Source organism: the organism of the source record quoted next, unplaced genomic scaffold (assembly GCF_019419815.1).
Source record: "Pyrus x bretschneideri cultivar Hongxiangsu unplaced genomic scaffold, Pyrus_bretschneideri_v1 Contig41, whole genome shotgun sequence".
In the NCBI taxonomy this organism is placed as follows: domain Eukaryota; kingdom Viridiplantae; phylum Streptophyta; class Magnoliopsida; order Rosales; family Rosaceae; genus Pyrus; species Pyrus x bretschneideri.
In genome coordinates, this window is record NW_025999735.1 from 369,474 (window position 1) to 387,182 (window position 17,709).

The 17,709-nt window shown below is 38.7% G+C and overlaps 2 protein-coding genes and 1 long non-coding RNA gene across 4 annotated transcripts; 1 reads left to right on the forward strand and 2 right to left on the reverse strand.

Annotated features, from left to right (window-relative positions):
• The first annotated feature begins 583 nt into the window (after positions 1–583).
• LOC103941455 lies at positions 584–6,373 on the forward strand. Its single transcript, XM_009351648.3, has 6 exons — positions 584–709; positions 1,954–2,225; positions 2,313–2,961; positions 3,052–3,251; positions 3,835–4,079; positions 4,606–6,373. The coding sequence occupies exons 2-6, from the start codon at positions 1,954–1,956 to the stop codon at positions 6,147–6,149; spliced, it is 2,910 nt and encodes a 969-aa protein (XP_009349923.2). The 5' UTR covers positions 584–709; the 3' UTR covers positions 6,150–6,373.
• Positions 6,374–9,281: 2,908 nt separating this feature from the next.
• Positions 9,282–10,083, reverse strand: LOC125469261. The gene is made up of 2 exons (XR_007251582.1): positions 9,689–10,083; positions 9,282–9,511 (listed from the first exon to the last, which is right to left on the reverse strand). It is a non-coding gene; the product is annotated as an uncharacterized LOC125469261 (long non-coding RNA).
• Positions 10,084–10,961: 878 nt separating this feature from the next.
• LOC103941454 (DEAD-box ATP-dependent RNA helicase 24) lies at positions 10,962–16,063 on the reverse strand. Of its 2 annotated transcripts, XR_666464.3 has the most exons (6): positions 15,235–16,063; positions 13,833–15,061; positions 12,627–12,666; positions 12,070–12,484; positions 11,839–11,988; positions 10,962–11,585 (listed from the first exon to the last, which is right to left on the reverse strand). XR_666464.3 is itself a non-coding variant. In XM_009351647.3 (5 exons), the coding sequence occupies exons 1-5, from the start codon at positions 15,845–15,847 to the stop codon at positions 11,937–11,939; spliced, it is 2,349 nt and encodes a 782-aa protein (XP_009349922.2). In that variant the 5' UTR covers positions 15,848–16,063; the 3' UTR covers positions 11,725–11,936. The 2 variants fall into 2 exon arrangements, 1 of the variants encoding a protein (XP_009349922.2); XM_009351647.3 differs by lacking the exon at positions 10,962–11,585 and having other exon boundaries at positions 11,725–11,988.
• Between the last annotated feature and the right edge of the window lie 1,646 nt (positions 16,064–17,709).

Genomic DNA, 17,709 nt, shown 5'->3' on the forward strand with positions numbered 1-17,709 from the left:
TTAAGTTAGGTGCGAGGTCAATAACTTTATTGAGTTAAGTGGCCGATGTATCGAAACTCGCAAGTCCAGCAAAAATGTCAGGAGCATTTTTACTCACCATCATAATTATGGTGTATGCTTATTATACACCTAATAATTTATCATGTATCCTTTCAATTAACTCTAATTAATTTTCATATTAAATGTTACCTTTTTAATTTTGAAAAAGATAACCAAGGTTAAGTGAAATGACACATATCACATGATTAGGTGTACGGTAAACATACACCAAAGTTTAAAATGGTGAGCAAAAATGCTCTAGAAAATGTCTCATGTACCAAGCGCAAGTGTTAAAAAATGTATGAAAAATATTTTTATTTCAACGTGGAAAGTACACACTTACATGTATTTGGCCGTATGAATGACAGATGTATACAAAGAAATTTGTTTTTAAATACATACGTAAGTGTATTATACGAGCATTATGAGCTTATTTACTAAAAAGGATAAAGTGTCCGTCTGTCTAAGGGTTTTTCAAGAATAGTTGGCCTTTTTTGCAAATACTGCGAAGTTGGATAAAATAGCAACAAGTAGAAAAAGAAAAAGAAAAAGAAAAATACACGACGAAAGGGTTTTTGGGGGTTCAGTCCTTGCTTCTCTCTCCGTCTCCAATCTCCGCAGACACCACAAGTGCGCAAGCTCCTTCTCCCTATTGCCCTTCTCTTACCAGGTAACCCTAACCCTAACTTCTACCCCTTAATATATAAATATACATACATATATATACACATATACATACATACTTGTGTCTGTAAATCGATATAGCTCAACTAAATACATATCAGAAAACTCAAAGAATTCTTTTTTTTCCCCCCTTTAATTTTGTGTTTTCGACTGTGTGATCTCTGAGAAGTTCTGAAAACAGAAGAAATAAATTAAATTGTTTGCTGAAGTTTTGAGCTTGTTGTTGGGAAGGAAATGTATTGCATGGATTAAATTGTTTCTTCTTTTTTGTTTGTTTGTTTGTTTTCTTGTTATCGCATTTGAAGTTTTTGACATTTTTTGGTCCTCCTCAGGGCAAAAAGGACCTATGTTACTGTTATTGTGCGACTGTACGAAACAAGCTGCAAAATCCGCCATTTTTGTTCAGTTTTTCGATTTGAAAAACCTTTTATGCAACTAATAGATAAGGGTTTGGTGTGATTTTTAGGAATTTGTTTAAAATTCAAACTGTGACAGTGATTTTGTTGAATTTAGAGTTGTTATGTTCGGGATTTCGTTGCAATTTGATATGGAGGCTGTAATTATCGTGAATATGTATATGCAATTTTTTTTATATTTTGGTTTAGCGCATTATATATTTGATCTTTAAGTGGCTGCTGCAAATTTTCGATTTTAATTTGAAAATTTTCAAAGAAATACAAGGATTGTTGCCAAAATTTGACAAACTTTTTAGCTTAGGAAGCACCAAAGTTTAGTCCAAGTTTCATTGCAGCCAAAATTGAAATCCCGGTTTTGCCAGTGCACGTGGATTATTTGTTATTTACCTCAGTGTGAAGTATTTATGTCAACTTGGATGTGTAGTTACAAAGAGGAACAGATAATAGGGGTTAAATGTGTATTTGGGAAATTAGAGATGAGTTTAACTGAGGATAGCTTGAAGGAATTGGATAGTGATACTAGAATGAAAACTACGGCAATAAGCAGTTAAGCACATGTTCAAGTTGGGAAGGCCTGTTGTTAAACTATATTGACATGAGTTTTGCATAGGATTTGAACAGCCAATTCGTATAAGTTTGACCATGTCGTTTTACTTCAGTTGAGCTGAATTCATAATACAAGGCCTAAGTAGTAGTTTCTTATAGAGTAGGGCTATCAAGGTTAACATCCGGATTTTGGTCTAGAGTGTTCTGCTAAAATGACCATTGAATTATTGTTTTTATTAAATTTTTCATTTCTGTTTATTCATTGTAGATGGCCAGATGGGATGAGATTCTGTCCCTTCCTGTACAGAGTCCACCTGCACTGGAGTTTTCATCTTCTGATCTTGTGTGGTCAAAGGTGGAAGGTTGGCGGGACAAGAAAGATCGAGTTGCTCTAATTCCATTTCCTCGAGTTGACGATTTTCTGAGGGGTGAATCCTCTAGTAAAGAATGTCCAACAAAATTTCATGTTGAAGCGAGGCGGCGGCGGCAGCCAAAAACGCCTTACAAACCAAAGGTTGATGGTATTCTTGAATATATTCTGTAAGTTCCAATTCCTCCCCCCCGTGTCCATTTTAGTCAGCATTCCTGTATTCTATCAGCCTAAACTATCTTTTTTCAAATGTGTAGATATTGGTGTTCCTTTGGTCCTGATGACCATAGGAAGGGTGGGCTTGTACGACCCAGCAGGATTAATATCCCAAAGAAGAAAAATGCTGGTCGACCGAACACCAAGAGAGGTTGTACCTGTCACTTTATTGTGAAACGATTAATTGCTGAACCCTCAGTGGCACTTATTATATATAATCAGGATAAGCATGTAGATAGGAAAGGAGCGCCCTGCCATGGCCCCCAAGATAAGATGGCTGCTGGAACACGTGCTATGTTTGCCCCTTATATCTCTGAGGATCTACGTCTTCGTGTGCAATCTTTGTTATACGTGGGGGTGTCCGTGGAGACTATAATGCAGAGACACAATGAATCAGTAGAGAAACAGGGTGGTCCATCTAATCGTGATGACCTTTTAACCCATAGGTATGTTCGGAGGCAGGAGAGGGTCATTCGACGTTCTATATATGAATTGGATGCCGATGATGTGGTTAGTATTAGCTTGTGGGTAGAAAACCATCAGAGTCATGTTTTCTTCTATGAGGATTTCTCTGATGTGGACCCTTTCACTTTGGGCATTCAAACAGAGTGGCAGTTGCAACAGATGATTCGCTTCGGCAATCGCAGCCTTATAGCTTCTGATTCAAGGTTCGGAACAACCAAATTGAAGGTCCGTTTAGTATGTTTAACCTTTTATTATTAACTACAATTGTTAATAATAATGAGAAACTGAATGTGTTCATGTTGCAACATTATTTAGTATCCCGTGCATAGTCTCCTTGTATTTAATGAAGACAACAAGGCCATTCCGATAGCGTGGATAGTGGCTCCAAAGTTTGAAAGTTCCAATGCCCATAAATGGATGAGAGCTCTTTGCAATAGAGTTCAAACGAAAGATCCTGCATGGAAGTTAGCTGGTTTCATAGTGGATGATCCTCTAGCTGATGTGCTCACCATCAGGTTGGTTGCTCAGTTCTCGTCCAAACTTCATACTGACAATTTTAGTCACTAATGTTTTGTTTGGTAGCAAACAGTCCGTAGGTTATTTCCTACAGAAGTGGCAATGTGAAGCAACTACATGATTACTGATTAACCTATTGCAATATATTCGATTTCAGTTGTTTACTTATAAATAAAATATCCAATTGTATTTTTATTATGCTAAGCGGGTGGGTCGCTCTCCTTCAAATTAATGCCATTCCTCTTGATCGGGCCAGACTATCTAGTTTATGCATCAGTATTGAGTGATTTGTTGTGCATGGTTTTTACAACTTGTAATCTAATTCAACAGAGTCTTGTGAATGCCAACAGATGTTTAAAATCAACGCTGAAGGCCGGAAAATAAATCATTCTTTTTCTTTGTTTTGATATCCAATTTTATGCCATGCCATTTTGGGGTTTGGGCTAGTGACATTACAGTCAACTATCTGACATGGAGCAAGGCAGTCGGACTTGATTCATAGTAGTATTTCTTCTTCTTGTTATTAATGGATTAATACATGCATGAATTGATGAGTAAATATTGTTTTTTCATTCTACTCAGGGATGTATTCCAGTGTTCAGTGTTGATAAGCTTTTGGCGGGTCCGTCATGCATGGCATAAAAACTTAGTAAAGAATTGTGTGGACAATGAGATGCGAGCTACAATATCAAGAAGGCTTCATCAGGCAATGGATAACATCTGTCAACAACGAGGAACCGAGCGTTTGTTTGAGGACTTCATAGAAGATTTTCTTGATGAATCAGATTTTATGGATTACTTTAAGGCAACCTGGTATCCTAGAACTGGTAAGTCACTATCATATTTAGTAGAGCCTTATGATACGAAGCAACAAGTGCCCTTTAATTGGTTCTTATCTTTACAAATCTACATCTATGCCTATGTATGTATCTCTTAAGACCTAACCTGCCAATTGTTATGCATAAGATTGATTTGATTGTGTGTTGCATACATACAGGTCAACGTATGCACCCAAACAGTATGCTCATAAATTCTACAATATAAGTGTATAAATGTGTGGATGTTCACGTATATGTGTTTGTGTAATGGTATCTTCGTATGCTGATACGCGAATGCTTTGCATGCGATATATTTCTCTGCATAGATGGGAATAGGTTATGTTAACAATTGGGCTACCGAATTTAAGGCAACCTTTATGTGGCAGAAGATCAATGTATTGTGTGGGATCAAGATAAAACTTGGTCTTGGAGATAGTGGCGTTTTTCGTTTTCATTCACCCCCTTCTCTTTAAATAGGAACCATTTCTCTTTTTATCTTGAATAATTCATACAAGAAAAATGTCTTTTGACTTAGGGATGTGGATCTCTGCACTACAAAATCTTCCTCTTGCTAGCCAGGAAACCTCTGCGGCAATGGAGTTCTACCACAACCAACTAAAGCTTCGGTTATTGAACGAGAAGAAACCTAGCGTATACAAACGAGTTGATTGGTTGGTTGATAAGCTGGGTACAAAAGTGCATTCCTACTTCTGGCTTGATGAATATTCTGAGAAGGATGATTTTGCACGATATTGGAAAGATGAGTGGGCGAGTGGTTTAACATCTTGGCGTAAGGCTTTGAAGATTCCTGACCGCAATATTGTCATAGAAGGTACACGTGCAAAAGTTATTGACGAGCTCGACCAAGACAGGGTTTATGTTGTTTGGAACCCTGGTTCTCAGTTCGGTATTTGCAACTGCCGTTGGGCAGAAATGGGCAACCTGTGTGAACATATACTCAAAGTTATTAATGTTTGCCGGAAAAGGTCGTCTACGCCATCTATCAGCCTTTTGCAGTACCACAAGGCCTTGATTGACATGCTGCACTGCCCACCTCATGATTCTTTGATTCGTGATCATGCTGTTTCTTTAGCAGTATTTGTACAGAAGCAATTAAGTGGACTAGTTAATTTGGAAAGCAACGATACCGCAATGGATGTGGCATTTTTTGCCAATCGAGATCAAGAATCAGTAAATGAGGAAGTATTATCTCTAAATGAGAATAACTGTGGGGATGGAGATGTAGCTGCTGAGAGAACCAAGGGTAAGGTGGCTACTGAATCTAGTAATTTGGTAGCACGTGGAGATGACATATGTAATGAGAGTTATGGAGAAGAAATTACTGGCGATGAGATGGATGTCGACCCGTCATCCATCTGCATTTCCCCACCCGGGTTGCATTCTGTTGACGAGGTTGTGTCTAGCAGTGTCTTCCCTGAAAGCAGACAGAGGTCATTGTTTAACAGAGAGCTTGAAGACCTGCCTTCTGCTGATGATGCCCGCACTAATCCAACCGGATTTGAGGATGACATCTTAAATAGAAATAGCCAAGAAAATACGATGGATGAGGACATGAATATCCCTTCCTCAACAATGGAGTTTGTGGAGCAATGCACAGTAACTCATCCTGATGATCACTACAGCCACGATATTGAACCCGCTGTTATTTGCAAGACATCTGAGGACAATATTGTGTATACAAAGACTGCTCCATCTGCATCTATGCCTGATGAATCACAAGTGGTCGAAGTGGCTGAAGTTCCAGGTGTCATTTCAGAAAGTGATAGAATGGAAACTGAAAACAAGAATGGAAGCACGAGTAATCACCCATCCTCCGCTGATGACGCTGCCATTATTGACGGGCCTTGTGAGAACTTGGTAAATGATTCTGATTGTAGTCAGGACTCAAAAGCAGTTGGCAATATGATGGTTGTACAACCAGAAGCACTGATTAAATGCTCGTCAAGATCGAGGTACAACGAGGAACAACTGCCCATTGAGAATGGAGATACTGGAACTGGATCTTCTGAGAACCCATCTTCATTTGCTGAACCTCGTCTTACTAAGAGTGAAGTGTAAGAAGGGCTCTGAAAGCATTCACAGCAGCGATGAGGTGATGAAGCAGCTAGTTGTTAATGGCATCAATATATACTTGTGCTTAGGGAAACGTTTCAATGGATACTTCTGAGGCCTTTTCCACAAGTATGGCGTCCAACAAAGGAGCTAAAATATCGGCGATTCAAATAACTGTAAGTCTTTTCTTTGTGTGCATATGGATCCATTGTAGAAATTTTGTTCACTGACAAGCACAAATTCATTTCAAGCTTTTTTTTTTTTTTTTGGCTTTCCTTTTTTGAAAGAAAAGACAATAAAATTAAAAAGAATGACCACGAGGGTATAACCAATTTGCATACAATCACATAGGAGTGCTCCATGAGCAACACTAGGAATAGTTCTATCCCACACATGAAGGTTGCCAAAATCTAAAACCCACATCTGTGATTGCATCCGCCAAAAAGTTGACCTCCCTAAAGATATGGCTTCAAGAGATGTCCTCAAACCAGCTAGCCAAGATCTTGATATCTGCAATAATGATTTTTAATCTCCAAGGAATCGAGCAACGACCAAGAATAGAGTCAATCACAAGCTTCGAGTCGCCCTCAATTTGAATTTTTCTGAAACCCTAGGATCTAGCCATCCAATGCACATCTCCCAGACCAACACATTCCGCAACATTGATAGTGTTTTCTCCCAAGCTCCTTGCTCCAACAAGAATACGGGTGTCATTTTCAACCCTCACAACAAGGCCAGCAGCAGCATGATGGTTGTTAATTACAGAACCATCAAAGTTAACTTTGTTTGGGATGTTGAGATTCCACATTTTTTTAAGCAACTCAAGAGTTCAAAGCATGAGTAATGTTATTATTTTGAATCCATGTTGCTGATTTAACAGTCAATTTACCATTAGCATTGAGGCCCCAAAACAAAAGAGTCAGTCTTCTTGCTGGGCAATGGGCAGCGGAATACTACAGATTTTATTAACAGCATCTTGATCAACCACATTAGAGAGAGTCATTCTATCCCAGTAGTTGTTGATGAAATTACTAACTTTCATATTTAAATCCAAGCTATTGATTTGGTCTTCCTGTAAAAGACTAATAACTGGGCAAGGAAAAACCCAATTATGGGTCTGGAAGAAAGTGGGAGGGTGAACTAATATGAAACTAGGAGGGCCAATTAATAGGTGATATAGTAAATTGTAGCAATAATCCCCCAACTTTAACTCAATTGGGGCAATGGTCCCTCAAACTAAAAATGACCCATCAACTAAAAATTCATTACTAATGGTCCCTCAACTTTAATCTAACCGGAGAAAAGATCCCTCAACTTTAATCCAACTAGAGAAATAGTCTCTCAACTTTAAGTCAATTAGAAAAATAGTCCTCAACTTTAACCCAATTGTAGCAATGATCCTTCTAACATAACTCATTTTGATAAAATTCTGATGAAGTTGACGAAAAGACCATAATACACGTTTTGATGAGTTGAGAGACCAATGGTAATATATTTTTAGTCGGGGGACCATTGCTCCAATTTGATTAAAGTTGAGGGACCTTTGTTGCAATTTACTCTAGGCCTTAAAATTGTGATTCCACGTCACCCTTTTGTTTTTGCATCCCCTTCTTCATTCCAAAAGAACAATAAAAATCAGGACTTTCTGTACAAAACTCTGGTTCATTTCTTCTTCCATGCAATAATCAAACACAAAAATATCTTCTCAATACGTGAAGGCTAAAAAATATAAAACATTTTGTAAGAGCTCAAAACTACCTAAACGCACGTAAGCTCTACATAAGGCAAGTTATGGTCTAAAAAAAGCATCCCCATTGGCCCTCTGAAGATCATAGCTCAAAGTTCAAACCATGGAGTTCAGTGCATATTATCTTGTCTTCTTTTCTGTTCTATTCATGCTGCAGTATAATTCTTATAGAGTCGCTGCACCATACAGCAGCTAAACCACATACCCTCAACCTCAAGTGTGCCACCATTTGTCAACCCTAGATCATCAATATCATAAAAGAAGATTTCCATTTCCTAACAGAAAGCTTTTGCAGTCGAGACCAAAAGTTGACGTAGAAGTACCACAATACCAGTCTGGAGATTACAAGTCAATTTCCAAGGCTCTGACTACTATGTCCAATCTGCGTCGTAGTACGACCGCAAGAAAAATCATACACATCAAAGCCACCGTTTACAGAGAGTACATCAAGATTGAGACGACCATGCCGAACATAACATTCATCGGAGATGGCATCGACAAAACGGTTGGCACGGGGAACAGAATGTGGAGGATTTTGAATCGGCAACCTTTAGTAAGTTTTCGGAGCTCAGTATCATTCCACGTGATAACTGTTTTACCAATGTCATCATCGATAAACGTTATATTCTGCATTGTCATCTCAATCTAAACTTCAATTCTGATGTGTATAACAATTCTTTGGGTCCTTGTACGACGTAGATTAACAGTCAAGTCAAGTCATAGAATGCAAACCTTTTTTAGATTGGAAATTGACTTATAATCTTTGGACCCATCTTGTGCTACTTATACATCAGCTTTAGCTTTTGTAGAGCTTTCGATTAACAGTCAAGTCACCAAATGCAAACCTTTTTTTATGATGTTGAAGATCTAGGTTTGACAAAAGGTTATTATCATTATTATTATTATTGTAGAGAAATTATATTGCACAGTAGCTATAAGAGAAACTATCACAAGGAGAAAAACTTTTTTCTGGCTAAGAAAAAGTTATCCATGGAGATTGAGCTAATGCAATAGCAAATCTGTAAGATGGGAAAATTTTGGTTGCAGCTGTTTGTTTGAGTTGTGGACCTACTCAAAACTGTTCGCTGTGTTTATGATCAAGACGTTCATATTATAAATCACTATAAAGATTGGCTATACAAAATCAATTAAAACTAAAGTCATTTAATCTTCAAACTGTATAAAAAACAAATAAATGGAATTGGTAATGTATTACGAACCGTCTATGTAATTAATAGAATAGTTGGCTAAATAACCTTATTTTTAATTCATTTTTTGTAAATATGATCTTAACATAGTTATTCATACTATTAACGATTATGATCATAAACACAAAACTTTGTGATTCGAACACGAACAATTTTGAGTAGGAATTCCAACTCATCCTCGAGTAGCTAAGGATTGTTCTTATGATAAATTATTGTCTTGGTAACATTGAGCTCTTACAAATTGTTCTATATTTTTTAGTCTTCATTACACAAGCTATCAATTTAATTTCCCGAACGAAATCATACATAAAAACCCCAAAAAAACTATGAAATGTAAGACAAATATCAGTTACCCTTTTGAGTGGGCGCTCATGTGCTTCAACAGCTTGACCAGAACATGATTATCTTCGAACCTGTAACAGAAATCAAGCAACAACTTTTCGATCAACCTTCAAAAACCCATTCCAATTTTCAATCAAACTTCAAATTGTCAAAAAAAAAATTAACGGGGGTGCGAGTGTGGCGGCCTGTCTAAGGCGAAAGTGCTTCTGAACGAGGATTCTGGGAAGCTCCGGGCAGCCCCAAGTCACCCATTTAAGCGCCGTGGTGGTGGTGGCGGCGGAAGAGGAGGAGTCAGTCTTCATGGTCTCGAGCTTCTTGGCGGCTTTGTCGATGGAGGAGCGGAGGGACTTGTAGGAGTTGGTGCGGTAGATGAGAGACCATGAGATCGCCTCGAGGCCGAAGAGGGAGGTAGGAGGCGGTGTGCATCGGAAAATCACCGAGAAAGGGCGAGATAATTGGAATATTGGAGTGTTTGATCGGATATGGTGGTGTTCAGATTTGTTTGTTATAGATTTTCAGATGTGAGAATTGGATCATTTGGGTCCTCCTCCTCTTCTTCTTCAAATGCTTGTCTTCGCCAGAATCACAGAGAAAAGAGAGAGATGTGAGTGAGATGGAGTAATGGAAGGGTGACTTGGGTCGGTTTGGTTTATTTTTGAGCTGTTGGATTTAGATCCCAAATTAATCGGTGATTTATGACCCAACAGGATCCTCTATAGAGGATTCAGATTATCTCCGACTCTAAGGATCTTGAGCATATGGATCAATTAATTCGGCCTATTAAAATTTGATCTAACGGTTATCATTATTATAACTTTTAATGGGATTCCTGTTTGTTGTAACTGTTAGATCAAATTTCAATAGGCCGGATCAATTGATTCCTAGGCTCAGGATCTGGATCCCTCTCTAGATCTTTTTGACGATGATTCTAGGAATTCGTGAATCATATTCGTTCATCGTATATTGTGCGATCAGTTTTTGTTAAATATTATTTGTGTTTAATTTTAAATAAAAATATTTAAAATAATTTCTAATCGTGCAATATATAATAAACGGACAAAATTAACAGATCTCCGAATCATCGAAGATCCGGATTCATTTATGACCTGCCTAACTGTGCAACCAAGGGGCCCACTACGTATCAAGTCATGTGCTTGGAGGAAAATTTGTGGTGAGACCTTTACCTCGACCTCTACCTCTACTGGAGCAGACCCAATAGAGGGATTGAATTTTGGACGTCTCCTATGGACCACTATGTTTTTTATGGAATGGGATCAAGTACATAAATTTGATGGATAACATGTCACGTTCCTTGTGTTGCTGAAGAGTTATGTGATCCATTTGCACATAATAAGATTCTCTCTTCTCTTTTTTTCCCTTCCCTTCCCTCCTCTCTGATTTGAACAGTCACAGTTAACATTTTACATTAATTTTTTATAAAAAGAGAAAGACAAAATAGAAAAGGTAAGAGAAAGACAAAATAGAGAATGTAAGAGAAAGGGATGAAAAGAAGATGGAAAAGAACCATAATCCCATTTGCTCACTCATAATTTGATACTCGCAACACATATATACACAGTTATACGTTCCTTTGGCTTTGATCATACAAATGCTATGTTTGTACGTCTAGCTACAAGTTCAACTACGTGACGGCCTCACGCACGCATTTGATTTGGTAAGAATTACGGACGACACTGGCCTTCATAGCTCGGTAAGTGACCTCTGCTCCACTTGAAACCCTTGATTTGTTGGTTTTTGGACGAGGAGAGGAGTGTTTTGGTAGAAAAATGCAGCCACGCGGTAGAACGAAAACAACAACAACAACCAAGCCTTATAAATTACAAATCTGTAAAACATCCAACATAGACTACAACCTCCAAAGCTAGTCGATGAAGAGGCTCTCAGTGGTAAAGAACTATCAAAGAAAATGTCATACGGGCATTGTGACGCCAAGTAACGAATTAACTCTAACAGAGATAAGTAATATCTACTCACCTTCTTCCCACTCAACAACCTCCCTACTTCGAAATTAAAATTTTGGGGAAACATCAAAAATCGTTTGTATACACCACTTGAGGTCTTGATCTGGAACACTCTTATCTGTCCTTTTTAACTTTTAATTTCAGGACAAGTAATTTCCTCCATCTGCAACAGCATGAAAACGAAAAGGAGGCATGACTAATCTTGCAGAGGTTTGCTATAAATCAGTACACACGAACGGGACAGGCTGATCAAGCTATTGTAGATCGTTCATTATTTGTGCAGCAAGCCAATTAAGCCAATTAAGAAATTGACCAAATTGATTGATCAAGCTGCCAAAGCCGATTTCTACAAAGGGAATAAAAAATACAGGCATACATAATTCGGTACCCAACTAAAACAAAATAAATAAACTTACCAAGATCAACAATAATACAGGCATATCAGGACTTGGATCTTCCACATCAAAAACAAAACTTCTCATACATGTGAGAGTGGTGTAGTTCAACTGTATGATTAACAGTCCCAACCAGACCGCCTCCGCCTTTCTCTAGGTTTATCTCTAGAACTGCAACAGACACAACAAATGAAACTGATCAGCACCAATTAAAAACATTAAAAATTCTAATTAAGAAGAACCTTTATTAACCTTTCAGAGGGCTTCTGACTTGCATTTACTCCAGAGTTCTGAGAAGATACGTTTACCACTGATGTAGGAGCGGGGGTAAGAGCAGGAGCAATTGTACTGGTTGCCTGAGTTCTATATACATCCCCACCAATTGAACCACCAGATACAAAGCCTCGTAATGCTGGTCTGCTGGGTGCACTATAGCTGTTACCTGAAGCTTGACTTGGAGAGTTGGATGAAGCAGCAACGAATTTAGTCTTGAACTGTGACATCATTCCTGTCCTCACAGGTGTTACTGTAGCAGATCGACTAGCAACGGTATGCGATGAAGAATTATTGGACTCCGTATTATATCCAATTCCCAGACCAAAATCCACCCCACGCACACCTCGACCACCGCCGCCACCGCCTCCCCTCCCTCTACCTTTCTTTCCACCTGCAGAATCCATATAATATCATTATGTGAAATTCTAGAAAAGACTAATTTAATATGCAATGAACCTCCTTCAAATATCCAGTAAAAGTTACTATCCTTATCTTGCAAACGATAGAAATTTTAATATGATCAGACATTATACCTCCTTTTCTTGAATCACGTTTGGACCTGAATCTCCCATCCTGATAATAAACAAGGTAAATCCCACTAAGAAATAAAGCATGTAAGATCTGAAATCTAACATCTAAAGCTATCAAACAAGAAACATAGTAAAGGAGAGAAACAAAAGTTCCACAAACGAGATACACCCTAAATAACTATCAAGATGCACCACCAAGTAGGAGACAGAAACCAATTAAAGAGAAAAATACAAAAAGTATTGCAGTGTATTTTTTTTATGGATACGAAACACAAAAGCTACAGGTAGCGAGCAAGCAAGCATTAAAGACACAAGATTGAAGAAGCGATGCATGAGCGGCTCTTGTAGTGTCAAACTTCTAACATTTGCATGTGCAACCATCTATCATGATAACCTGTGCATTTATGCCTATGAAATAAATTGGCGCAAAGGAAAATAGGTGACAATTTACTAAAGGTTCATGCCTGGTAATTGTGATTTAGTACTCAAAATGCAATTATCTCTTAGTTGTCAAATGCAAATTAGTTGGCCTCAAGTGACATATAGGCAGACCGGAATGCGAGCAAGTATTTGGAGGACCAAAGTGCTTTATAATACATAAAAAACTATTAAGCCCCCAGACCGAGCTTCATCTTTCAATTCATCTCTATGAATCACAACACAACAAGCCAAAATACACCCCAACAACTCCTTTGCTATGCAGACCATAGTCTGAAGTAGAGATGGGACTACTAAAAACCGTCTAGTTACTCTACCCAAACTAAGTGCTTTTCCAGAAATTGACTATCTTGACATTATTAAGTCAAAGATCTCAAGATCCCTGTAATTGCAGGACATACTGAAGCTTTTCTAAATATGGCCTTGAAGACCAAATGGTTCATCAAATCCATCTTGGCCTCTCAAAGTGCACTATAAATCAGAAGCAACCTATGCACCTATATATTGAATCTAATGTAGTTTATTTGTGAGGCAAACACCTGTAGATGTTTTTGTCCAGATTGCATAAAGAGAACATTTTACCAGAGGCCATATGAATAACTTGTAAGTGCCTGGCCCCAGAACATAAATGCATTATAGGATTACAAAACTATGGTTAAGTTATAACTTATAACCAACATCTCTAAAACAAGAAGGCATTAACATAGTTGGATGCATGCATAAACTCGCTATATAAACCACAAAAAATTGTTAATAGTAGTGCAAAATTACCTTCATCGCAAGGTCCATGAGCTCCGTGGAAACAATCTGACCAGCAGCAACCAAGCTATTAACCAACTCACCAGCAAAACGTGCCTCTTTCTGTGTAATAAGAGTGTATGCAGTGCCATCCTTATCACCAGCACGACCTGTTCTACCAATTCGATGGACGTGCATGTCCATGTCTTTTGCAATATCAAAGTTCACAACTGACTTAATTGACTTGATGTCAAGACCACGGGCAGCAACATCAGTTGCAACAAGAACATGGTAAATGCCAGATTTAAATTTTTGCAAAATATCCATCCGAGATGCCTGGTCCTTGTCACCATGCAGAGCTGTGACTTTAAAACCTGTCTGAGCAAGCTGTGACTCAATCTCATCCACTGCAGCTTTTTTCGAAGCAAACACTAAAACATCACCCTCATCAATCATTCCAGGTAACTTCTCAAGAAGCCAGGGCAACTTATCAGCATCAGAAGGAATTACATGAACAACCTGAGTGATATCCTCATTGGCCATTCCCACCTCACCCACTGTAACTCTTATAGGATCAGAGAGAATCTCCCTAGCCAACTTTTCAACTTTACGAGGCATTGTTGCAGAAAAGAGCAATGTCTGTCGGTCTGGTCGAATCTGACCAACAATAGACCTAATTTGAGGCTCAAACCCAAGGTCAAACATCCGATCAGCCTCATCAAGTACTAGGTAAGTTGCCCTTATCATTGTCAGTGCCTTCATTTTAAGCATGTCTATTAATCTCCCGGGAGTAGCAACAACTATTTCACATCCTGCCTTAAGTTCTTTGAACTGATCAAGCTTAGACATTCCACCATATACAGCAGAGACACGTATCCCATGTGATTTAGCAAATTTCTTGGACTCTAAGTATATTTGGTGCGCCAGCTCTCTAGTAGGTGCACATATCACTCCAATAGGACCCTCTTCTTTTTGAAGTTCCGGCTGATCCATAATGTGGACAATCATTGGAAGGACAAAAGCAGCCGTCTTTCCAGAACCAGTTTTCGCAATACCAATGATATCTCTCCCGGAAAGAACTATGGGTAGAGCTTGGCACTGTATTGGTGTCGGCTTTACATAGTCTTGTTTTTTTATGGCAGTCATGAGCTGTGAAGAAAATCCAGAGTCTTCAAATGTCTTGACCGGCCTCGGCACATCAAAACCCGACGCACGGATGGCCAAGCTCTTCTTGTACTCAAAAACATCCTCCTCACTCATCCCTAAAGAACGAAAACAAAACATCAGTTAACTTTCGTCTTCCAAATCAAATATCTCCTTAAGAACTTCTACCAATCTATGTTCTCTCTCACTCAAATTTAAATATTTTGCTACGCATTTCAACTAAATTCAGAAAAACCAAAACAAAATTCTCAGTTGGTTGAATGGAATTTACCTGAAATCGACTCTTTCTCCTCGTAAAAATCCTTATTAAAAGGCTCGTAGTCGATTGAACTATGATCGAGAGCTGGAATTGGCTCGATCTTCCTCTTGTCAAGAACAATGGGATTATCATCCGAATCGTACTCCAACAACCCGGCATCGACGGCCTTGGCGGCCGCATATACCTCCTCGTCGGAGTCATATCCGGCGTGTAAAGCATCCGATGCCAGCGTCAGCATCACGTCCTTCTTAGCCCTCAGAAAACTCTCCATGTGATCCTCCTCCTCATCGTCCTTGTACTTCTCGGCTTTCTCTTTCTGCTTCGGCGGCGGAGCTGACCTCACCTCCTCGTGAATCCCCTCCATGAAAGCATCCAGAGGATCTACTTCCTCATCACCGCCGCCACCGTCGCCGTGGCTGTTATCATTCCCGGGATCATTGGAACCATCGTTGTCGTCGTAATCAATGTTGTCGAGGTCGGTGTCTTCGAAGTTGTCGTGGCTGTTTCCGCCGCGAGACGACGGAGGGACGTAGAGCCGCCGAGGGGCTTGCTGTGACCGCTCGAAATCGAAGGTGGATTGCTTGTTTATGCCAAAGCCTTCGAATCCGAATTTTCTCTTCGACATCTTTGGAAATTGGTCAGCTTCTGTTACAGTGACGAAAACCCTAAATTGAATTTTTCAGAAAAAGAGAGAGAGAGAGAGATTGAAATTGATAAACCCTAACGTGTAGGGTTTGGAATCGGTTGGGGGTTTGAGCAGTGAGGAGATAAAAGGAGGGAAGAGAGCGGGTGTAAGGAGAAGTAGTGAGGCGGAGGGAGGCAACGGCCGCCGATTATCAAATGAGATTTGGGAGGGACCGGATGCCGTGGGATAGTTCGGGTCGGGTGCTGATTGGATCCCCTCTCTCTTTGGGTTCTTTTATGTCGTTGGGCTATGTTGGGTAGGCCCAGTTTGTAGCAAACGGAAATAGAAATTTCAAGCGCACGCACTACAGTCCAAACTTTTTATTTAAAAAAAAAAATTACATTTACAAGGAATGCGCAATGAAATTTTTAGAAAATGAATAATAATATTCAATTATTGTTTTTCCAATCTTTTCTTTTTGGGATTATATTTTTTTTAATTTTGATATGTAAAGAAAAATGTAGAACTATGCACTTAATTACAAACTAAATCCTCAAGCACATGCAAAAATTCGTACCATAAAAATGTAAGCATTATGTGTAGTGGTGGAGCCAAAATTTTAGCTTAGAAGAGGCTCAAATGTCTCAATCTGAAACACTCTCCTTATCTTACAAAATTACTTTATTGTGTGGTGAACAACTGACTAACAACGTTCAGCTCTGGTATGGTATCGTCCTTATCATTCTATTCCTTAAACCAAACCCTAAGCCTCTCTAAATTTCTTCCTCTCTTCCTCGGCTAATCCCCAAACGAAAGTTCTCCTCATAGTTCACAAACAATGGATTGTCTGAACTCCATTAAAAAGACCATGATTGTCCTTAAAAATAGATTTATTCCTCTATGGAATCTCATAACGACCCATAATAGCTCTTCTTTCGCAAAAATACCCTCAACTCATAAGCTTTGCACTGAAAAATATCGAGGACATCTGGACAGCCCTCGTTTTAGTTTTGCTGCCCCTCTCGCTCTCTCAACTCTCCTTATGTATGTATGCTCTGTCAAATTAGGGCTACAAAAGCCCACAAATCATCATATATCTTAAATATAAATGTGTTGTACCTCTTTTACATGGATTAAATTCTTGTATGTATCTCAGTGCTCACCGATGAGAATGTCGATGTTCTCTTGAATCAAAGTCAATCATGTTATTGGTTGGACATTTTATAGTCTCTCTTTATGCAGTGTTTATTTTGTATTTGACAACATTGGTTATTGTAAAATATATTTGGTTTTTCCATTGGTATTATTTTAATATCTTCGTGCCACTTTGGTGTCGGTAGTTTCATCAATGGCTCAACATGGCATCGATATACCATCCATATTATTCACACTAAGTTTATATTCTGTTGTCACGAGATGTTAATATCATTTTTATTTTTTGTTAATATGGTGTCGTATTGTTGATTTGAGTTTTAACTTCAATTAGCAATCAAAACCCATAATACCCAAGTGAAGCAATCTTTAATAGTTCCCCACAAGTGAAAAATAGAGACAATAATGCATAAACCTAGAAAAAAAAATAGCACCGACATTTACACAAATTGACACTAATGGGACTAGTGGTGGAGGGGTTGCGGTGGGTTGGTTGTGTATGTGGAAAACAGGGTGAATTTATTTATAGTAGAGAGTGCAGCGAAGAGGAAGAGAACCAGTCGATACGACGGAAAGGGGTTCAAAGAGAAATGGTCAACAAATATGATATGGGGACTATTGATCTCCTCAATATTTTTCATCATGACAGTGTTTTAGTCATAATGGACTGGTAGTGATTGTATTTCGAGAGCAAGGCTGTTTCTACGTGT